General features: G+C 41.5%; 2 protein-coding genes across 2 annotated transcripts in view; one reads left to right on the forward strand and one right to left on the reverse strand.

The window, feature by feature from the left end:
* Positions 1-2,764: 2,764 nt before the first annotated feature.
* Positions 2,765-19,654, reverse strand: LOC126408581 (proprotein convertase subtilisin/kexin type 5). Its single transcript, XM_050074215.1, has 16 exons — positions 19,183-19,654; positions 17,146-17,349; positions 16,987-17,055; positions 16,791-16,833; positions 13,837-13,982; positions 11,203-11,397; positions 9,843-9,929; positions 9,547-9,745; positions 9,197-9,420; positions 8,825-9,067; positions 7,848-8,093; positions 6,049-6,244; positions 5,636-5,841; positions 5,378-5,478; positions 3,562-3,733; positions 2,765-3,483 (listed from the first exon to the last, which is right to left on the reverse strand). Exons 1-16 carry the CDS (start codon positions 19,358-19,360, stop codon positions 3,101-3,103), a joined length of 2,892 nt encoding a protein of 963 aa, XP_049930172.1. The 5' UTR covers positions 19,361-19,654; the 3' UTR covers positions 2,765-3,100.
* Positions 19,655-21,574: 1,920 nt separating this feature from the next.
* Positions 21,575-24,510, forward strand: part of otud7a (OTU deubiquitinase 7A) — a 52,004-nt gene continuing 49,068 nt past the window's right edge. The window contains exon 1 of the mRNA XM_050073903.1: positions 21,575-21,698. The gene's annotated coding sequence lies outside the window, so the exon portion shown is untranslated. The remainder of the gene's footprint in view (positions 21,699-24,510) is intronic.

Consider the following 24,510-nt stretch of genomic DNA (forward strand, 5'->3'; position numbering starts at 1 on the left):
CCTAAACAACTTCACAGAAGCCATTTCTTGTTCGCAGGTGGCCTTGTCTTAAATGTAAGTTACAGACTGACTTGGCTCCTTTTAAGTAGAATCAGCCCCTTAAGTAGGTGTGTCAAACTGAGGTGTGGGGAGGGAAGGTGTTGGGCATATTACTTCCTTAACAGGATGTGACTTACTGTGTGTGCAGGTGAATGTTTCAGCATTATTGCCTTTTTTTCTTTCTTCCTCCTCTTTTTTATTTTCTTTATTTTTTTGTGTGTGTGATTTATTTATAGAAGTATGAAATGAGAACCAACCATGCAAAACAAATGACCAACAAATAGTGGGATACAAGTGATCAACGTGAAAGTAACAAAATACCAAAGCACAAGACAAGCGGGGGAGATAAATGAGTAGTAGTAGATAAATGAGTATGCAACCGATTTAATAAATAAATTGATAGATTTTAATATATTTAAAACAGCAATCAAAACAAAAACAAAACAGGAGAAAAAAAGACAAAGTGAGAGGATGGGAGTGGGGAGAAAAGAAACAAGTGTATAGTGTTGGCTGTAGAGTGAGGGGGTTCGGTGTTGTGTCGAATATGGCCTGAAAGTGAGGATGCCTGTGTATTGGTACATTTTTAAGATGGCAGGATTGAAAATAGTTAACTTATTTCAGTAACTCAGATTAATTTAAGAGACAAAATCCAAATTTTGTGCAAGTTTGGTGCACCATATTGCTTGACAATGAAAATATCTGGGTTGGTGCATTTTTGTCTCATGGTGAATGCGGCAAATTGTCATTAGATTCATTATCATCATCATCATCATCATCACCAATAATGATGCTGATTATAATAATTGTGGGTGTGGTTTAGGAAGGTAGTAGGAGGCAGGGTCAGCACTGACGTCACACCTGGGCGTTTGTGGTAATGACTCATTAGCAGCCACACCTGGTGGGAGAGTTTGGGAGGCCTTTGAGCTGAACGGGCACCCCATGGGGGAGATGCCGGAGGCAAGACATTCTGAAGACAAAAAAAGACTGAGAAAGTGTTGGAGACGCGACCATAAATTATCCATGTAAATACACATTCACTCTGAACAACCACGAAGAGGAGCAAGCTGGCCGACTGGTCCGACTTAACGGCACCCAAATGGTGTCCAGTGGAGTCATCTGGGTCAAGCGAGCTGGTCACGAGGAGGAAGAGCCTGGCAGTGAGTCAACCCTCCTCCAGATAGGAGAGGTCACACTCACTCAGGGAAGTCCAGGCACATTTATCACGTCTAATTCAATACGTAGGGGTTGCGGGCTCGCTAGCCTTAGTTGATGAGCTTTCACAAGCCAGGTTTAGCATAGCAGCGTAGTAGTATTTCGAGATAGTTGAGGGAAGAATAGGGATAACTGAAAATAGGACTGACATTTTAATTGTTGCTTTTCTTCCGGGAAGGGACATTGGTAGGTTGGTCCAGCGATTTAAGTCATCTTGTATTGATTTACGTAATGGTGTGAAATTTAGATTGAAGAGTTCTGTCAGCTCGGGGGATTGATGCCTAAATATTTAACATTGCCTGTGATAAGGTGAAAAGATGATGCTTGAGTTTTAACATCCCTTGCATTCATACCCTGTGGTAGGATGGTGGATTTTGACCAATTCAGAGTATAGCTAGAGAGTTCTGAAAATAAAGCTTTTATAACTATAATGCATTCTTTCAGGGTTGAGTAAGGGTCCTGAAGGAGTAATAACACATCATCTGCATCTGTAGACATCTTAATGCCTTTGATGTTGCTATTTTGCTGAGTGCTGCTGCTAGAGGTTCAATGAATGTTGCTAAAAGGGATAAAGAGAGAGGATGCCTGGTCCCATTGTGTTAGGGTGAAGTTATGTGAAATCAACCCGTTTGTGACAGTGGCCATTGGTGAAATGTATAGTGCCCTTATCCAGTTCACAAATGATTCCTCAAACCCAAATTTCGGTTTTGCAATTAAGAATTTCCAATTGACTATGCTTTTTCTGCGTCAAGTGATGGGATCAGGGTGTTACCTTTAATTTGGTCCTCCATTAACGCGAGTAGTGGTGAAATACCTCGATAGCATCGTTAATGTGGTCTTTAGGATCTGTAGCGGTCGCCATTAGCATGGCGCTGATTGGCTAATCGCTAGACCCGCCCCCACCCCCCGCGTTCATTGGTCCATCCATCGTTTGGACGAGATAAATCGCAAATTCATTGCAGTATGCCAGACCAGAGATGCAAGCCTACTCAGTTGAGTGGGCGGGGTCTATGGTCTGGAACCAGGCTAGGTAAGATCATTTCATACTGAAAGATACAGAACTCAAACTTAGCACTTATAACATCAATCCATTAAGGAAGCTGCTAAACTGGATTTAATGGCGATGCAGCTGGGCGTGCACGACGACGGAGACATTTTAAACGGGCAATGCTCGCTTGTTTTCGGCACCCCTGATGCATGGATACTAATGACATCAGATTCTGGGTGAGTCGTTGATCTCTACTGATTGGTTAGGGAAAAATCAAATTCCCTCCCCCTTGTAAATCGCCTTCAATGGAGGCAATGTCAGACTGAAGGTTCTGAGAGCTTCAGTCTGACACTCAGGCTAGATTCTACCCCTTAATACAGCTTTGCCAGTTTCCCAAAGAAGTGTCATTTATTCAGTTTGTGTTTCTTAAATATCTGAATGTAGGGAACTACTGGTTAAATTCTCTTTCACCTGGGTGGTTTAACCTCCAATTATTGCCAAGGCAACTAAGGGGATCATGTATAAAAGACTTTATTTTGTTTCTATTTACAGCAAATCATGCAGATTTCAATTATTATACATGATCATTTCACTGTTTAACAAATATATCTTTAATATCAAGTAAAAAAAAGAAAAAAGGTCACACATACATATACACATATATGTATTTTTTTAGCCACAAATGCCTCATCTAAGAATGTGCATTGTACAGATACAGGCACTTTGTAGAGCAGAATCAACACCAAAACTCAAAAAGCAACGTACCAAAACAAGATGCCACTAAATTCTCTTCTTAACATTAGCTGAACTATTTTGAAAGCACGTGTCAGTCTTGATATTGTGAGCATCCAGAATATGTATCTACGATTGATTGAGGCAAGTGCTCTCATCCACGTCCTGGTCTGCATCCGTGTCCTGCTCGTGGATGAAGCTGTAGCGTCGATACACCGATCCACCTCTGCTGGTGTACACCACATCCACCTCGTCTCCACTGTCTGGCTCGGGAACACCGTGGGGCATGTTGATGCTGCCGCTGCCGCTTAGTCTCTCGTAGCTTTGGCCCCAGCAAAGCCTCTTCCTGGCATGAGCCTTGACCAAGGCAAACACAGCCAGAGCCAACCCCAGCGCTAGCAGCAGGGCAATAGGCAAACCAGCTGAGGTGTGCTTCAGAGCTCTGGATGACATGGTGAGGTCTGTTCCCTGATCCTCTCCTGACTTGGGTTGGGGGGCCTCCACACACAGAGCTAGAACAAAAGAACTATGTTAAGTAGATGGTCGCATCAAAACCATCCTATGTTTGTTATGATCGGCAGGGTCTCTACCTGAGCGACTGTCGCAAACACAGCATTCAGTGTCATTCCCTCCAGCCTGACAGCAGCGGGCGCAGCGGTTCTCCACAGCATGAAGAGCAGAGTCTTGGTGACAGGTCAGACACTGGTCAGGTCTGGGGCCGTAGCAATGCCTACACGAGCCGTCACATGGCTCACAGGTTTCCTACAGTGGTATCATTTCACAAGTTATTGTACTGGGCACACAGAAGGAAAACATGTCCATAGTAGAGCTGCAACAATTAATCGAGTAGTTGTCAACTACTGAATTAATGCTACTAATAACTGCTGTTGCTCTGAGTTGCAGCATCTGTCTGCACTTTGTCATGTTTTTTGTAGAAAAATGCTTCATCATGTACAAAGAAATTTTAAAATCCTCCAGATTTCCTTGTAGCACTGAATATCCGTTATCACCAGAGCAACAATCAAAGATAAATAGAAATGTCTTGAGCCAATATTTGATTAAGCACTTTATACTCTCGATAAAGCAGATTCTCTTTACCAGAAATGTGCTGTTGCAGTTTGATTTGACTGATATTTCCCTAGCAACATAAACTAACATCATGAAATATAGCAACACCCTGATTAATGCTCGGCATTATGTGACTCAATCTAAACCAGTACAAAGAGCCAAGACAAAAACACAAATACAGAAATTTCCAATGAGAAATAACCAAAACTATTCTAACTTTGTCAGACCCACAGTAAGACGCTGACTGAGAACATATGTTGTCAGGGCCTTTAAGTATTTACCTCATCATGAATTTAAAATGCAAACAAAGGACATCAGCAGCATCTTATTGATACAACAACCTACCTAATACACCTACTATTACGATGTATGGTACTAGGTATGGTAATACACTGCTCAAAAAATGAAGGGAACACTTAATGGTCGCAGTATAACACTAAGTCAGTTCAGCTGCAGGGATATCAATCTGTCCATTTAGGGAGCACAAGTGATTTTGAACCAGTTTCAGCTGCTTTGGTGCAAATGAAAGTGACAACAGGTGCAATGGAGAGGCAAAAACAAGACAACCCCCGTGATGCTGCCTGTAACATCATCCAGCGTGACCGGTTTGGCGGTGGGTCAGTGATGGTCTAGGGAGGCACAAACCTCCATGTCATAGCCAACAGTACCCTGACTGCTGTTAGGTACCAGGATGAAATGTCAGACCTTACACTGGTGCAGCGGGCCCTGGGTTGCCCCTGGTACAGGACAATGCTGGTCCTCATGTGGCCAGAGTGTGTAGGCAGTTCCTGGATGACGAAGGCACTGATGTCATTGACTGGTGCTCTCGTTCCCCTGACCTAAATCCAACTGAGCACCTATGGGACATTATGTATTGGTGTATCCAACAACGCCAGGAACCACCACAGACTGTCCAGGAGCTCACTGATGCCCTGATCCAGGTGTGGGAGGAGATTCCCCAGGACACCACCTGCTGACACATCAGGAGCATGCCCAGACGTTGTTGGGAGTGCATACAGGCACATGTGGTCCATACATACTACTGTGCACATTATGAGTTGCTGTGATAAAATTCACCCAAGTTGGATCAGCCTGTGATTTCAATATTTTTACTTTTTTGTTGTAATATTGAATCCAGCCCTCAGTGGGTTGATGATTTTGGTTTCCATTGACTGTTATGTCATTTTGTTCTCAACAAATTCTACAATGTACATCAGTAAAGATTTTCAACTTGAATAATTCATTCATCAAAATCTGATGTGTGATTTTAGTGTTCCCTTATTTTTTGAGCAGTGTAATCAAAGCAACGTGGCACATGGCTTGTTGCAAAGAGCACACCTTTTCCGAAAAGTATCGCCCCTCCTCGCAACGCGGATAGCAGACTTTGTCCTTTAAAGTGCTGCCCCAGTCACACGTCACACATCCCTGAGGCGAGGCATCTGCAAACACACATACAAACCCATAACAGTAGAACTTGCTGAAAAGTGAAAGTCTAATATTGACCCATTGGAGGAGTATTGACCACAGGTGGCCGAGACATAATGGTTGAAAAAACAGTGAGATCAGAGCTATAGTTAGTGGCTCCTTTATCGGTACCTGTGCAAGTCTGACAACTGGTGTGGCACTGTTTGCAGATGTCATTGAGTTGATAGAAGCGGCGTGGACAGCGCTCAACACACAGCTTGGTGCCTTGCAGCTCCAGAAGAGGAGGGAGACAGGTCCTGCAGGACTCAGGCCCTGGTCCTGTACACAGCTCACAGGACTGGTCACATTTCTCACAGTGGGAGCCCTCTCTGTAATACCTGGAAATATGCATCAAATTATCAACAAGTCAGACGTGTACATAGATTTTTTTTTATTATTATTCTTGCAGACATCATTCGCTTTTGCTTTTTGGATCAGGGGATACAGGGTGGGGATAAAATCAACAGACCATTAACAGAGGTTGTGTTTCATCACAAAGTAAATACTGTATGTTTGAGACAAATATAGAGCCTTCAGCTTTGTACCCTGTGGGACAATGGGTGACGCAGAGTTGAAGGAGACGCAGGTGTCCTGGAGAGCAAGTGAGGCAATCTTTAGGCGATGCTCCGGTGCAGGTGGAGCAGACACGATCACAAGGCATACAGAATCCCAGCTCTGTTCCGTCGGCCTCCTGCTTTGTGTCGTATGTACCAGCCGGACACTCACTCACACAGGTGCTGTCTGGGAAACAGCACACAGACAAAAAGTTCCATTTCCAGTTTATTAGTACACCAGGGTTCCTACAGGTTAAGGTAAATTAGATTTAAGACTTCTAAATACTTATTTAATGCCAGTCAGAATTAAATTTAAGACCAATTTTACAATGACCAAAATTAAAAAAAATAATAAAATAAAAAAATAAACCGACATCACTTACTCAGGGTTGGGGACAATCTTGCCCTATTATTTATTGTAACATAAAACACGACTTGGTGATTTTGTGTGTCCAAATCTTCATGTGTGACTCCCCTGCCTTGATTCCCATCGTGCCGTCTGTTAAAAACTTTTTCCTTAAAATACATTAAGCCCTACTGTTTAATTTCTACTCTTAATTCAAAATTTCTTTGCACACATTTTTTAAACCTGCATTATTGTGATAGAAAGAGGGACAAGGCAGCTTTCAGGGATCACGACAAGAGCAGGCAGCAGCACTGGCAGTCAAGAGGCTTAACGGGTGAGGACAGCTTTTAAGCAGTGTTGGAAAGAATACTGAAAATCTGTACTCAAACAGAAATACTGTTACATAACTAAAATATTACTCAACTACACGTAAAACTACTGATGATAAAAAACAACAACAACTAAATGCTGATAGGAAGGATGTTTTACTTAAGATTAATGTGGTGTCACTTTTTGTTTTAATGACACTTCATTAAACGGCTACTCAGCATCTTGATGCTTGGGGTTTAGGGTTCGTGTCAACACAACAACAGCTTGGTGGCTCTGAGTTTTGATTTTGATAATTTAATTTATGATTCTGATAATTAATTTAAGAACTGAAATTGTTCCCTTGGGTGCTACCCACTGCAGAAGATGACAACTTTTCCTGGTCAACAGTTGTTTTTGATTATCTAGTTTGGCTCCTTAGCCGCAAAGGAGAAGTGCAACTGAATGAAAGAGAATAATTCAATCAATCATTTGAGGAATATCGTCTTACTCCTGAGAGAAGACAGTGGATCCTCTGCTTTGAGCATCCAGCTCAAAACAAACGAGTGTTGCTGACTATCCTGACGTAAATGTGAGAGGCATTCAGTAAATTAGTAAGAAAAAAAAAAAGAAAAGATGTTATTTTGAGATTATACAATGCAACATCAGAAAAAAAGCTTTGTGGGATCCTACTTCCCATGTGTGAGCATTTTTAAGATTCTTAAAAGACTGATTTAACACATTTTAATACTAATCAAGGTATTTTTTTTAAATAAAAATCTGGCCTTAGTGCCTTTTAAGACTTTTTAAGGAACCCTCTTATACAGTCATGCTTTTATTTGGCACCTAACTGTTAGGTCCAGGGGAAAATTGATTCAATTTGAAAAACGCAATTCAAAAATCATTTTTTTTTATAATTTTAGTAAATAGTTAGTCATGCTGAAATTCCATCAGGGTAAAAATACACCTGTTGAGTACCTGAAGAGCTGATAGTTAGGAAATGTGTAGTTTTGCTGTGTTGTATGGTTGAATAATAAATGCACTTTTTTAAAAATCAGCTTCTCTGCTGATTTTCTGTTCATTTTACACCCTGAGCCACTTCAGTATGCAGCTGAACAATCAGGTGGAAAATGCTCACTGTGAAGGTATTTTGGGACGGCACAGGTCTGGCATTCATCGTTGCCCGGCCCCTCGCAAGAGTAACAGTGCGGGTGGCAACCCATGCAGGTGAACTGGTCGTCGTGTAGGTACGTCCTTGGTGGGCAGTCTGTGTCACCTGTCACGCCACACAACAATGTGTTTGGATCCAGCACAAGTCCCCTCTCACACTGGGTGCACTGGTTTGGCTCTGAGCCGGAGCAGCTCATACATGTCTGGTGGCACTCTGCACGTAGTCAAACAAATCAGACTGCGTCAGTGAAACGTGATATGATTCTATTTACAAAAGAAGGTGTGATAACAACAGCGTTTTAGTAGTAAATGATTATTGTCATAAGTAAATACTGTCTTCTCTTATGGCTGAGCTAGAATAGCCCTTGGAGATAAAACATGGCAGTGTTGCGGTTCTGGACACTGTGTATTTCGTACTGTATAAGCATAAGCAAACTTTCATACCGTTGTGAACATTGTCTTTGTCAAAGGTTTCAACTGATTGCTCTGACTGGGTTATACACTGCTCAGAAAAATGAAGGTAATGCTTAAATAACACAGCAAATCTTGATGAACAAATTATTCAAGTTGTAAATCGTTACTGACTTACATTGTATAATTTGTTGAGAACAACATGACGCAACAACAGTCAATGGAAACAAAATCATCAACCCACCGAGGGCTGGATTCAAAATCACAACGAAATCCAAAGAAAAAAAATTAAATCACAGGTTGATCCAACTTGTGTAAATTTAATCACAGCAACTCATAATGTGACTCAGTAGTCAGAACTGAGGCCACAATCCTCAGTCCTGATGGTTATGATTCTTACAACCATTCTTTTGTGTTATTTTTCTTGTGTCATGAATCATAGAAACCACTTTCTACATCTCAACAAAGGTGCCTATACAACACTGCTCAAAAATCTAATCAAGTCACATCCACTGTACGCACTGAGAGACTCACCTTGACACTCCATAGCTTCAGTGTCATAGTAAGTACCAGTGGGGCAGTCTTTGGAGCATGCACCCTTATAGAGTTTGGGACTAAATGTCGAGCAGGTCTCACAGTCATCTGCCAGGGGCCCTGAACAGCTGCCACAGGTCGGGTGGCACTGACCGCAGCGGCCCTCCTCCATGTCCTCATAATAGCCCATGGGACAACTAGCCTTACACACACCGTTCAGCATCAGGTAGAGGAAGCTGCATTCTGAAATGATATTTAGGAGGAGAGGTAAAGTTGTAACAAGAGATTTCAGGATGTGATGCAGTTCATTTTAAAATGTCACCCACTTGGAATATTTCTCTTTTTTAGCTTCCCACAGAGACAATAACTCACTGAAACAGGTCCTGTCGTCTGAGCAGACGTCGCAGTGTGGAGAACAGCGTCTGCAAGTACCATCATCTGCAGGGTATGTCCGCAGTGAACAGTTGAGTCGACACATACCACTCTCCAAGTAGTGGCCATCAGGGCAGGACAGACACTGGGACTTGATCCCATCACACGACAAACAGGAGCTATCGCAGGCTTCACATGACCCCTCTGATGTCTCAAAGTAACCTCTGAAATCAGTTAGGAGATTTGTTAAGACATGAATAAGGAAATGCAGCAAACTAGAACACACCTTTTCTCAACTCATTTCAAAAGTGTTTCCTTCATTCTACTGCTTAACTTATCCAACTGCTTACTCTGGGCAGTTTGACCAGCACCTCCCCTGGTGGAGAAAAAGTTTATAGCTGCCTCTGGAGCAGCTGATGCAGTTATCACTCGTGTCCACGCAGGCCTCACAGTTTGGCGAGCAGTCCTCGCACAACTGAGTGGCAGGGTTTGCGTAGGAGCCAGTTGGACACTGCCTTACACAAGAACTGTCCTGGCCCAAGAAATATCCTGTGACACACAAATGCACACACACACACAGTGCACAAACAGAACTGGGACAATGTTTCAATTAATTGTCATGACCGAAGGCAATGAATATTTGTACCTTTGAAACAAGAAGAACAATCCAGTGCTTGTGGGCCAAAGCAGGTCTTACAGGATGCATCGCATGTGTGGCATTCACTATATTTCCCTGAGAATAAAACAACAAAGAGGAATCATATCTCATACTTTAACACAACATCACATTTGACAACACAGAGACATATCAAACCCTGTTCACCTGAGCATTTGAGCACAGAAACCTGAGATTTGTCTGCTTTACCCACTTTGACCACTAGAGGGAGGCACAATAAGCTGTAAGTATACTGCCAACGCATTGGTCTGTTATGCCTGCAACATGTTTCCTTTTGTTGTAGGTATCATCACAGATACTAACATCTCTTGGACCACTCTTAAACAAGTTAAAGGTGACGGTTAGTGTGTGAGAAATGTTTCATGTTTCATTTATATAAAAAAATGTGACACACTATGTTCAGGTAGGATGACTGCTGACATGAAATAAATACATTTTCATAAAGAGTACGTCACTGAGTTGTCCATTACTGCATGTAAACTTATACCCTGGATATGGCTACAACTTTAAACTGTATAAAGACTGCATTTAAGGCATAATCGAGCTTTCAAAGAGTACTCTTTATGACAAACATTAAACTCAATTGTACTTGTAACACAACACACTGCTCTGAGGTTAGCAAAAAAGTGTTTTTACTCACAATGGTCAACAGTAGTTGGTTTAGAAAAACATTGGCTAATTGACAACGGCTCCTGACATCAGACTGACTGATCCACACAATGATGTAAATAATCAAACCAATGAGGCAGAAATGTAAATGATCAGCCTGTTTGCCCTGTATGGCTGACAACAATGGATTGTTATATTCCGATGCTGTAAGCACAAACACCAAAGTGGGAGCAGTTGAAGAGCGCTGTGCTGTGAGGCACACAGAAGCCTTTTGAAATTACTCCACTAAAATGGCCCTTGAATGAAAGGTGAAGCAGTACGTGTGCGGCGGGGTGACACAGTGAGCTGGAGATCGTCCTTAAACCTACACGTCCTTCAGCAAGGTTCAAGCCCCCTGTCTCAGCAGCGAGCATCCACCATTTTAAAGTGTCCTTGAGCGAGACACTGAATACCTCCAAATTCCTGGGACACTGTCCTGAACTCTGCTCTGACCTCCCATACGAAAAAAGCAATTATTTCCATCAAGGAATCAACCCATCAAGTATCATGTTATTCAGTGCAATCTGTGACTCCGCTGTCACCTGATACACACACATCATTTTGTACCCTAATTACTTTCAGCTTGTCTTGTCTCTTATAAGTCAAATACAGTTGCCTTTTGAGAAAGATCACAAACGTCAAAATATTAAATTTAGGCCTTATTATGGTTGTTACGTCTTACCGTCAAAGTACTGTCCTAATGGGCAGTTAACTAGAGGACACTGTCCATGTAGAGGAGGGTTCCCACCAAGACACAGGTCACAGTCAGTCGACCGAGGTCCATGGCATGTCTGGCAGGAGCTGTGGCAAGACTGGCAGAGCCACCCACTGGAGTCACTGAAGGTTTGTGGTGGGCACTGTTTGATACAATCACCTCCTGGCAGGGCAGAGACATTATTTTCTAGTGCAGCACTTCATCTGTATCAGTAAACAGAGGTCTTGAGAAACTAAGCAGAGACAATATAGCAGATAATAAATAATTTACCTTTTCATTATTTTAACCTGTATTCACTGAGGTGAGTGTCACTGACAGCTTGGCTATCTTATACAAGAACGGCTGATAACTATTTGTTATTGAAACATAAATAATTTCACGAAGGGAATACTAAAAAAAAAAAATCTATTTTGCATAAGGCAATGCTCAGAAGGAGTAGTCTGTTTTTACTAAAGGCGCAGTTCCCCCCCCAAATCAAAACTACATATTTTCCTCTTGCCTGTAGTGCTATTTATCAATCTAGATTGTTCTGGTGTGAGGTGCTAAAAGTGTGGGAGATATTAGCTGTAGAGATGTCTGCCCTCTCTAGAGTATAATGAAACAAGATTGCTCTCTGTTTTCTTTTGCTCTCAGCAAAACATCAGCCCTGTGTCTTTCCAGAAAGACACAGGGCTGAATAGAGTAGAGTCTTTCAATAAAAAACATTACATTTAATGCCTCTGAAGTGCAAACAGGAAGAACTTGTTTCGACACGTGTTTTGGGCAACAACAAAAAAACAATGTCCAATTCGTCAGATTTCTTTGAGTGCGGTGACCCATTTACTTTAACAAGTGCTCACCTTCACACAGGTAAAATACTGTAAGTCTATAATTCATCTCAGGTAAGTTTCCATGTAACAGTTTCAGAGTCCATCATAGGTAAGTGTCAACTCTTCATGCTGCCACACTTAACACGGTCAAAAAACTGTTTGCTTCCCCCGTCATACATCTGCTGCTCATCGCCCGCACCTTGCCTATATTACCTGTTTTCCTTTTGTGGTGCGCCACCCTGTGTACAAGCAACAAAACTGCATCTACATGTAGTCACCATTGGTTAAACATGAATCAAAACAAATACAAAGAATATTATTGTGGCTCCAACAATTTTCTATCTTCTAAACTACACAGCCCGGGTGTGGGAGCCCTTCTGTGCCGAGTTTGCATGTTCTCCCCGTGTCAGCGTGGGTTCTCTCCGGGCACTCCGGCTTCCTCCCACAGTCCAAAGACATGCAGATTGGGGACTAGGTTAATTGGTGACTCTAAATTGTCCGTAGGTGTGAATGTGAGCGTGAATGGTTGTTTGTCTCTATGTGTCAGCCCTGCGATAGTCTGGCGACCTGTCCAGGGTGTACCCTGCCTCTCGTCCGATGTCAGCTGGGATAGGCTCCCAGTCCCCCCGCGACCCTCAAGAGGATGAAGCGGTTAGAAGATGAATGAATGAATGAATGAATGAATGAATAAACTACACAGACCAACCATATCACACCATTAATGTGTACATCTCGCACTGTTATGAGCATGAGCCTCTTATCCATGAGTAGATGCACACTTCCTTCTGCGCAGTGATACAGTTAACAGGTGTATTTTGGCAGAAAGAAAATAGTTCCTACATGAAACTGCTCACAACAAGGTCTGTGGATTATCTTGAGTAATCGCGTCATGATTTCTGGAAAGAGACATTGCTGTTGAGAATGTATTTTTTTGGCGTTTTGAGCACCACAAATCGAGTGCCATCTACTTCCTTTATATTGGAGAGAAGGCAGACATCTCTACAGCTGATATTTTAAACACTCACACCAAAACAATCTAGACTGATAAATTACACTACAGGTAGGAGGAAAAATATGTTGTTTCGATTTTGTAGGAAATTGTCCCCTTAAAACATAACACAAAACTAACAAAGTGGCTCTGATGTGATCTCAAAAGATCTGCTTGTCTCTTCATTTAGTCCACAACTTTTTAAATCCCCTTCTGACTGGCTCCAGGATATCACTCTCTAAATTCCATCCAACTGCCCAGGCACAAACAATGACCTAGTTTTTTTCTTTTTTTAAACCAGACCTTACAGCTGAAGAGGAGAGAGTAAGCTGATCGTCTGTGATGGATGCTGTCTGACACAATGCACCATCACATGCCCGTGACATATATACACCTGTTCATATTAAAATCACTTTGATAGTGTGGTTGTGTTAACTTGTGTGCTTAATCCTTTCTTAAATAGCTACAGGCTTTACTTACAATCTAACAGCACTGACTTAGATACCCATAGAGAACACATCATAACAACACAACCCTAATTCCTTGTTTGCATAAACCATACATTTGCATATCTCATGTTACAGATTTGCTGACGCGGACATGATTTGCAATCCAAATGAAGGCTCAAGAGTGCCGTCATTTGTCTTTAACCAGAATGACTGATCACTCTCACATACGCAGTGATTTAAGAGTATATGAAACATAAACTCTGCTACTGCTGTGTAGGACAAAAGGGTCATCTGAATCAGTATGCCAGTAGTAAACAAAATATACACAGAAATTATAGGTATTTGCGACCAGTACCATTGAGGAAGTAACCAGGTTTGCAGGCCAGGCAGCGTGAGTTACTCCTGCAGTCTGTGCATGGTGTTGGACAGGGCAGACACACACCCCTGCCCCAGTCCTCATAGGTGCTCTGGGGGCAGTGCCTGCGACACTGGTGTCTGAAACTGTAAAGGAACAGGTTAATTCAAAACTAAAATCAAAATACCACCAAAAATACTTAACAACAATCAACAAATGATTTGTCTAAAACAAGGCTTGCTCTGTGTGTGTGAAATTGATCAGTAAATAGCTGAGTAAAACTGCCCGCTACAGTTATTAAACAAAAGGAGGCTCTTTTTTTCCAAAGCAAACATGCAGAACAAAGCTGTTGAAATATCAAAGACCTGATGAAAACTATTGTGATTTAACAGCACTTTCAAAGCTTTCGAGTGAATGGAGAATGATGCTGCTGCAGGCAGGCTTTGCCCACATGGATGAGTCTGAGGCTAGCTGAACTGAAACCAGAGACAAAACACACGACATGCAAGAGGCAATCATGCACTGTGTCAGTCCGCAGCACACCTGCAGCTGTATTGTTGACTTCAATGCAGTCCTCGGCCAAAAGGTACACTGAGTCAAACATCAGTAAGGATGGCGAACAGCGACCAGAACACAATGTAGGCTGCTTCTCTTCAAGCTTATCATGCTTCTATTCTCTTCTTAAGGCAGAGAGTTAATTGGTGTTTTATTTGTAGCCCAGAGGCATGGGGAGATTTCTGTCATTAACCTGTCCTATCATTCCTCCGGGGCTTAACTGAGCTATTAAACATGAGACGGCTGTCCTAAAAAAACAAAACTAGCCTAAAGGAGCCGAGATATTGAGTTGCAAAGATGTCACACACATAACATTAAAGCGAGAGTGACTCCTCCTTTACATACTTAACACTCGAAATGAAACAAGCTAAACAGCAATAAGCCACTAACTTGTGTAGTACAACATCTTCTGCTGCCTCTCCTGACACCTCACAGCGTACATGAGAGGATCTGACCACTGACAGGCTAAGCTGCACTTCCTGCTGCGTTGCTGTGGATTTGGTGCTAAGATGTGGTGGTTGTTTGAGGAGGAACAGCTGGAGGCGCCACACTGCATCCATCAACTCACTCACAATAGCAGCTGGTGCAGACCAGGCCCTGTCTCTGGCCTGGAAACAGTACACTGCTTAAGAATCTGCGGGATGTTTAAGAATCCCTCTGTGCAAATATTAGACTATCCATTCCAGAAGAGCACATCAGCATTTCCAAAGCAACTTTTGTTTAGGGCTTTTACTCCTTGGATTATTTAGGAAAAGGTGAAAATATGCTGTAAGTAGTTCCTGAAGTTAAAAAAGCTTTAGTAAATATGGCAACCATATAGAGAGTGAATTTTTGTGGTTTAGCTGCATTTCCTTCCATAGAGCGGAAGATAAATGTCAATAAATACCAAGCATTCATCATGCTGTGACTCTTTTCAGTAGGCAGTGTTTTGTGCGAGAACAACATTGGCTCCACAGATTCACAGTTATGCCAAAGCCGTCTGACTTAAACATTTTTCATTACTACCAGCAAAACCGCAGGAGCGGATTTTCTTTAAGTGCTGGGAACTGTCACAATGCATCATGGCGAGGCTCTTCCTGCAGTTCACGATCGCCCCATGCTCTATTGGGTTTCTTTTATTGGTGTTTGCCTCAAAAGGTAGGTGTAATAAACACTGCAGCCACAGAAATTACTGAGACATCCTGTTGTTCTAAATCTCTAAAACCATTAGTGTTAAAATAAAAGTTACACAAGTAGATTCACTGAAGAGTATCTTATATGAGTGCAGTGAAGCAGTGGACTTTCCTTCAACCCTCCTCCGCTGTGATTCACACAAGCAGTCAGTGAAGTCAAGATGGTGCACCCTATATAATCACACCTGATACCGGCTACGCTCTCCACTTATACTTGCTCTCTTTTTCTCTCGTCTTCTCTCCACACACATAACATAAAAACACACTCTGTTAAGTATCTGTGAAGCAGAGCACTCTTCTGTGCTCAGACCAAAGCTCAGGTAACAGTGTATGACTCGAGATGGAAGGTAACCCGACTCACACAATACCAGGAGGCCTAAACTCGGGGGAGAAGTGCACAATTGGAGGTCTGTTCTACCTCTGTAACCTGTTACACAGTGTGTCCAAGCTATAATCTGGTGTAAACAGATCTACAGGTGACATGCAGTTTTTTTCTGGTGTGGAAAAAAGTAACAAAATATGGAAAGGTATGGTATAAAACCGACATACTGTATATTGATTTACCCAACTCTTTATGCAACATGGGTAGGGCAATGCAAATAAAAACAATTCCAAGGTCATTTTGAGGTTAATTATTTCTTGGCTGCACATTAATGTCCATAATTTGAAACCACCAACAGAATGAATGAATAAATCATAGCACCATGCAAAACTGTGTCAAAATTTTATGTCAAAAAAGACAATAAAGATTCATTTTGCTGTAGTAAACAGTGCTAAAATGATTTGTCAACAAGCATCAATTTAATAAACAGCGATTGTGATGACAGATTAATATTGTATGTAATTTTTAAAGCAAAAATGCCCAATATTTTTCTGGTTCCAGCTTCTAAAATTCGGATATTTGCTGGTTTCGTCAGTCTCAAGGATCGTAAAACTGAATATATTTGGATTTTAGAATGAGGTTCAGACATAACAACTTATTAAGATGTCAAATTGGGCTCAGTGACTTTGCAGTGGGCTTGTTTTTAACCAAACAATTTATTAATTAATCAAGAATATAACAGTAAAAATAATCACAAATATTCATTAGTGGTAGCCTTATTGTTAATTGTTAGGTATCTAAAACAATGCCTGAGAATGCATTTGATTTTTTCCTAGAAAATATGGGAGGACAGAGTAGCCCACTTATTAAAAGATAATTATAGAACGAGAAAAAAAAAGACTCACAGAAAGTAACCTTCCACACAGCTGTTGCAGATCTCAGGGTCCTCTGTGACAAAATGAGAGAATGAAATTTATTAGAATTCACAAGGAGAAGCAAACTGCATTGTGCACCGTTATAACCAGGGGTTTAAAATACACAGCCAATTCACCTACCATCGGGGAGGCAACAGTGTGGATACAGCCTGCATGAGTGACTTACCTGTGGAACATGTTTTGCAGCCCATCTCACAGTCAATACACTCTCCTGTGTCAGGATCCTGGACCTGTCCTGAAACACAGACACACAGCAATCACATGATGAGACTGAATGTCTATCTCCAAAGCTGCAGCCAACTCAGAAACACTGCTTTACATTTACCTATGTTACAGGAGGCCGCTTGGCAGACCCCATTCTGGAGTTTGTAGTGTTCCCGACATTTGGCACATATGTTGCCATCTGTGCAAAGTTCACAATTGGCTATGCAGGGCACACAGGCATAGTGACCCCTGTCAGGATAGAGTCCCCGGGGGCAGTGCGTCCGACAGCGACCTTGGTGGAGGAAACGTTCCTGTCCGTCTTCATCTGAGGAGGAGGAGGAGGACACAGGGGACTTGTTAACATAAAGCCTACTCTGTTTTCTCCTCTGATGAAGATACCATTAGTCATACACAACTCCTGCCAGGAGACGCCTTTTCCAAAAATCCAGACTCTTGTGAAAGTGAAAATCAATGAGCTTCTCATAATAAATACAGAGGTGGAGCCAAATGGGCCCGACAATTGCATGAGATTATGGAAAGATGAAAGGACGTTCTGCCAACTGTGTGAAAGTTCAGTGCCTACAACACATTATAGCATTAACACACACATCAGAAATTCAAACTGTATGATTGAAATGATGTCATGTGAATCAGTAGCAATTATGGGGAAACTGAGGATTCATACATTTCAGTGCACATACAAATTTAATAAACGGTGGCTGAATAAATGGATGTCAAAGCTATGAACAGCAACAGCATCATGGACTGATGGCTGCAGCCCAGGATGTTAACTCCAGGCCTGCAAGTGGCAGATCACAGTCTAAGATCACTTCATGACTGATGATGCTCCAACTAATGTAAACAAGGGCAATCAGAGGCAGAGGAGAGATCAGAGCTGTGGGCAGAGACAGAGTCTTCTGTTGGCCCTAATGATTAATACTCTGCCACCTGCTACTAGCCTGGCTGTGGCACCTGAGGCGTCTCTGGAAGCAGCTGAGTTACAGCATTGTCTCATCTGCTCAGTGCTGCACAGAGGATGTGTGAGACAGGGAGGAGAGGGGCCACAAGCTGCTGCTGCCTTTCTAACCCTTCCACTTCCCAGAGACTCAAACCCTGGCATGCAGAGAAATGTGACTTCTATAAGACAACAGACCACAGAGCATGAGGAAAGGGGTAGAGACTTTCGGCTTTTGATGTTGGTGCACAAAGAACATCACACAGATATACGTACTGGGATCAAATGCTGCCTGCTGTATACTACACAACAAAACATATTACAGTATCACAAAAGCAATGTATATTGAAATACAGTTTGTAAAAATTGAAATACGTTATTGTTGTAATGTCAAAATGCATGTAATAAAGGAAAGGGTGTGTGTGAGGGATAGAGAAAAATGGACTTGCAGGTTTTGCAGGTTAAGCCCAGTGAACTGCAACAGTAATACTTCTAGCCCAAGGGGATATTTTTTCCTTTCCCTCTGATTAACAAAGGACCCATTCTGACATGATCAGATTACCCTGTGAAAGCTCAGGAGAAAAATGATCACACCTTTATTTCTTACCTATTTCAAAAGTGCTGCTGTGACAGGAAAAAAAATCCACAAGTTCTACAGACAGTCTCTGACTGTTTAACAAGGGTAAATGGTAAACCAGAGCTGAATGCCCCTCCTCTAATTCAAAAGCCTTTAAACAAGTTTGCTTTGGTAACCATTAAATAGTGCTGCTTTGGGAAGAAAAGAAAAAAACTCCACCTCCCTTTCAGCTACATTAATGAGTCTGTGACATGGCTTTGTTTTTAATCAGGCATCTGTGAAGCCAGAAAACAAACAAAAGAGCAGGAATTATATGAGCAAATGGCAAACATTTAACTGATCATATCTGCACAGCTCTGACAGAAAATATAAGAAATGTAGATAAGCAAAATTTGTCATATGACGCCAGGGATATTTACTTGGCTGTAGCCTTTGTTCAGCTGGTGATTTATTTGTTGTCTTTGCAGAACTTGGCTTTAGAAAACATTATTTTTTAAACCCTTCTCAGGGTAAATCAAGTGCATCGTATTATGAGGAAGACTGAATACATATAATTCATCTTTTGAGCCATCCAGTATTTTATGCTGCGTTTAAAGTACGTGTAGGCTACAGGAAATTTTACTCACCAATTCCACAGGTAGTGCATTCAAACAGCTCATGCCCGTCGCACTCAGAGCAGGTGGGATGGCAGAGGACACACTGGCTCTTCAGCATAAACTGCCCGCTCGGACAGGGCGATGAAGGTTTACATCCGATAAATCCGACACAGCAGAGAAAGACCAGAAACGCGGTGACGGATCTCATGGCTGTTCCCGAGCACTTTAACTGGAAGTGAGGGAAAAAACAACAGTCAGGAGTGCCTCCAAAGACGCAGAGGTCCGTGCGGCAGGTACGCTTGCAGATCGATATGGGGCTCTGTGACACCAGCCCAGAAATAACTTGCAGGACTAGTTCGCTCAAGTGAAGCGCTGGACAATGAGCGTGGACTGCGGTTAGCCTTTGGTAAATGATCCTGAGAGGGAAAACAGAGAGCAGCACAGTTGCAGTGTCACAGTGGATACACTATTTACAATAACAGCCTTAATAAACAATCACATCATACAGAATGTCCCAGAAACATTTAAATGGAATTGGGCGTCTGTTTGCAAAGCTATAGGTGCCTTTGTTAAGCCTTCTGATTAAAATCAGGGAAGTTCCGGTTGTGAACACCTGACACACCAAAATACCTGAAACACCTGCACCTACAATTAGCTGTTAGGTGGGCTACTAAAATGTCTATGACCACTACTAGGATGACCTTGTATAACAACATGACATTAAAGATTTAAACTGTATTGAATTAAAATTAAAAATAAAATAGGTGTCGAGTGTCCGGTGTATTTGTAGGCTACCTTAATTCATGCGGTTTCAGGGTTCACTCAAAGTAACGCGAGAGACTGAAGTTAACGTTAGCTAACGTTAACGGAACGTCAGTTGACATTATAGCTAATCAATTTAGCCAGAAATTAACAATATATTTATAGTATGCAAGTTAGTATAGTAGTTTTTAGACTACAAGGAACGCTTTAATCTCAGAATAACGATAAAAAAATAACTAATAGGCGAGTTTTGCTTGTTTTATAAGCTAACGTTAGTTATAGGGACTATATTGCATGTCGGAAGAATAATATGTATTAACTACTACTAGCTTAAATTGTGTTACAGTTTCAACAGTCTTACCTTTCATTGTAGTTTAAAACTCAGCTATACATGCAACACGAGTATTTGTTTTTCTTTATAACTAATTAATATGAAGTTATAAATCCCAGGACCTCATATAAGCCTCAGACTGTAGTAAAAAATGAAGTTGTAGTGATTTGTTTTTGTTGAGGCACAGCGGCCTCTCGCGGCTCCTTCCCGGAAGTGTATCAGAGGGCTTCTTTTTTAAAACTTTATTGTACATACATCCATTTACAGAAATAAAAAAAATACAAATAGGTACATAGAAAAAAATGAATAAAAATAAAAAATACAAAATTAAAAAAATAAAACACAAAAAATAATTTAAAAAACTTTTGCATGTTATAATGCCAGTTTTTCTTTTTTTTTTTTTTTACATGCATCATATTATAATTATATAATAACTTAAAGATCTTGATAGCTTTCTTGGTTCTTAACATTAGATAAAGGGTGCGATATTTTTGAAAGTCATTAATAAAGTGCAGGGAAGTCAGTTTGGTTTCTGACCTTTTTTCCCTCATGAATATGGAATTCTCCAAAAAATATTTAGAGTTGTATGATAAACGAAATGTTATCTCCAATCTTATCTTGACTAAAATATAGCTTTATATCAAACTTTTTTTTTTTAATTTTAACATTTATTTTAAGTTTCTTTTTCACAAAGTTTGCCACATCAATCCAAAACAGTGTGGAGTGTATACTATGAAAAAATAAATAAATAAATGACAAATTCTCTCGTATTCCAGTCCACAGAAATCACACTTATAACTCATAATCAACTTGAATTTTTGTAACACAAAAAAATGTAATTTATTCTAAAAATTCAATGTAATATCATGAAAGATATTTTCTTAAGCGTGTTATTTATACACTATTTAACAATTTTTCCATGTTTTCTCACACTGTGTAGCCTATCATTAAATAAAGAGGACCAAAGCATTAAGAAGAAGGGACAGTAATATAATTTATTGTTCTCCTAATATTTATGTTGGGACACTTCAATTTTAATATTTTAGTTCCACCAATATTAATATTTTCCACACTATTTTCAGTGTTAACAGGTAGGTAAACAGCACCAGAGTTTAGTGTAAGTATAAGGACACTTTCTGGTATAGCATTGAAAACAAAAGCATGCTCTGTTGGTGTTACAGGTGTCATTAATTTATCCAGAAATTCCTCGTAGGTCAATAAGTGACCATTTCTATGTGTGTCCGAGGGCGTGAGCCAAATGTCTTCACCGGCTGACGTCACGCGGCAGCGGCTGTCGGAGGAGGCGTGGCTTTGTTCTGCTGCAGCGGAGAAATATGACATGGGGATGAGCGAGGGAGAGGGAGAGAGTCAGACAGCCTGATAGGAATTAACGGTTCGTCAGAGGTCTGGACTGAAACCCTGAGGATGGGGAGTAATGACTGAAAACAGCACGGTAAGAGACCGACCTGTTTTTTATTGTTATCTCCTGCACATACGGCGCGACGGGCCGATCCATGGCTCATTTGATAGTGAACACAATAGGCGACCACTGCAGACAGGTGCACCTGCCTTTATGCGAGTACGTGCTTCGATGCATTCAACTTCAGGTTCCGTGAGAATACCTTATATATTTTAGGTCGAAGGCAAATGCATCGAGGCCACAAATCTCATCGACGGGTTTGGCAGGAGACGTTAGCCGGAGAGTCTGAGAGTTAAATGCTGTAAACATGGATGTGCTCTTCAATCTGTATGCTTAGTCACAGACCTTTGTGATGTAGGAATATACAGTAGCAATTGAATATGTTATATATGTTGTGATGGTGGCTTATCCTAAAACAAACAGCCCATTAGCTTATTGAGGCTATGGAAGGCTGTGGTTCTTTTCACAGACATGGAATATTAATCATCACAGTGTATTTTGGGCCAGATGGCTTTACATGTGGATGGTGATGGAATAAATATGTTTCACATAGTAAATCAAAGCACTCTTGGCTATGTGTTCATGTTAAAAAATAGGAAGCCGGAGAATAGAATAGCTGCAGATATCACTGGTGACCATATACCTTTCTTTTATTGCTGGCCTGGTTCACAATATCTACCAACTACGCCTGCCTGTGAAGATGGTGAGGCCACTAATTCATTGCTATGATATTTTTAAAACCGTATTCACGTCCCCCTGACAAAGACCTACATAATAAAACCTTTAATCTATCATTAATATCAGATTATATTTGAGCTGGGTATAACACGAGTGAAATAAACTCATGCCATGGTTCCCTCCTGGTCATTTGGAAGATGATGATATCCATCAATGTTTGCTGTCGTCCCATTGCCACTTGTTCTGCCACCCATTAACCCTGTCCGAATGCTTTACTTGGGCATGCGAGATGGGCAGCTGACAGTAGTCGTGTCTGATTTGGAGACAGCTTGAATAGACGGGGCAGAGATACAAAGCAGGGCCCCATAGCTGCCAGGCCAAGCCAGGCCATGCCAGCTCCACAGAGGGCTTCAGTGCAGCAGGGCACTGGGGAGAGGGCGCTTGGCACCTGATCAGTTACCACAGTGAATTCTGTTCCTGTCACTGGCATTTAGCTACAGAAAAGCAGAGCAGAGATGACGGTTGTTGTTGAACCCAGTTGGGCTTTCATGTCACTGTGGCAGTGCCGCTTTATCAAAGTGCTTCTCGACTGATACAAAATGACATTCCTTTGCAAACATCTGCGCCGGTTGCCCACTACCTACTTCAAAAACCTAAGCTATCTTTGTGTAAAAACACTGGTTGCATTATTAGAATAATCCTTCAAGTTTACATTTAGAGGACCAAGCAGCAGTGGTGTGTTCTCCACTGGTGTCATTAGGCAGGAATCTAAAAGAACGATCAGAATCAATCATCTTGCGGACCATGAAATGCACCTGCAAAGGGGGCTTAAATCTCCTGTTTCCTTTGAAAAGAATTCCATGTGTCCATGCCTGATTCCCCCCAAAGTTTAGTCCCTCAGAGGAGATGAAATGAGTCAAGTGCCCATGGTAATCATGGCCCAATCACTGCACGGCTTTGAAGTGGGCCCTGTTCTTCAGACATCTCTACAGGTGGGGTAGCAATGTTAAGTGTTCTGTCTGCAGGCGGAGGGAGGTCAGCTGGAGGCCATGGAGGCAGGCACAGGGGCTCCTCTCACACATCAAAATAGGGGAGGGTGGACATTTCCAGAGTCACTGAACTGTGGTCATACGTGAGTCCATACACGGGGCCTTCATGTTGAGCCATTGCTTGTGGGGAAAACTGTCTCCAGTCCATTCTGAAATGTGTTTGTTAATATGTGGTGACATGAAATATGCCTCCAAATCACAAACTAAATAAGCTGTAAGCTTTGTGCCATAAAGCTGTAATAAATCCTTACACCAGTGTTCCCTTTCATGCTGTGGTAAAGGTTTCAACCACAGAAGTGTTGTAATAAGTTTACTGCAGAAACCATTTAACCATGATTTATGAACTTTTAGAAATACTGAATCTAGATTTGACAGTGTTTGCAAGACCAGAGCTTGTTTTTTTACCTGTTTGGTTTTGATATCTGAGTCTCTGAAGACATAGCCTACATAGGGGATCCCATCTGCAAATTTCCCCGCTGTGGGACGAATAAAGGATGATCTTATCTTATCCCACATGGCTTGTAACTATACTTTGAAGGGACCTATAGGTTTTCGGAAAGGATTTCTAGGTGCTTGGACTTCAGTAAATCCCAAATTGAGCCCCATTGAGCAAATCTAGATAGGGCTGAGAAGGGACAAGGAAGTGGCAACCACTGCGGCTGACTGTGATGTGCTGAGACACCTGTCAGTCAAGCAAACACCCCCACAAACGTACTTCTCTTTCACCCTTAATCTTGCCCTAAAGAACAATATGTTTGAATTCAGCAGTCTGAAGAAAGAAAGTGACACCAGCTTTTAAGGCACAATCCTCTTTTGAAATGGGGTATTTCCCATTAATATTGAATACAGACAGTTTTCCCTGAGCGTGTATCTAACGTTCATCAGAGGAAGTCTGTTTTAAGGCACTTTTAAGGCACGCTGGCTTTAGAAATCAATCATAATGGCTGCTGTTTGATTTCTAAAAGTAGGACTAGCCCTCTCAGAGCACCGTCTAGGCCTTTTTTTGTCTGACACTTGAGGATCAAGTTGTTGAATCCCAATGCTGAGACAAAAACGCACCTGTTAAACATGCAAGTCTCTGAATTAAATGTTGTTTGGTACATTTAATTTACATTTAA

Source organism: Epinephelus moara, chromosome 20 (genome assembly GCF_006386435.1).
Source record: "Epinephelus moara isolate mb chromosome 20, YSFRI_EMoa_1.0, whole genome shotgun sequence".
Lineage (NCBI taxonomy): Eukaryota > Metazoa > Chordata > Actinopteri > Perciformes > Serranidae > Epinephelus > Epinephelus moara.

Bases quoted from the DNA above. Each gene is read 5' to 3' on its own strand.
- LOC126408581 (XM_050074215.1), bottom strand. From the start codon at position 19,360: ATGAGATCCGTCACCGCGTTTCTGGTCTTTCTCTGCTGTGTCGGATTT. The intron at 9,930-11,202 runs GTAAGACGTAAC...TTTTATTCTCAG, and splicing joins ATTAGGACAGTACTTTGACG to GGAAATATAGTGAATGCCAC. The intron at 3,484-3,561 runs GTAGAGACCCTG...CTTTTGTTCTAG, and splicing joins TGTTTGCGACAGTCGCTCAG to CTCTGTGTGTGGAGGCCCCC.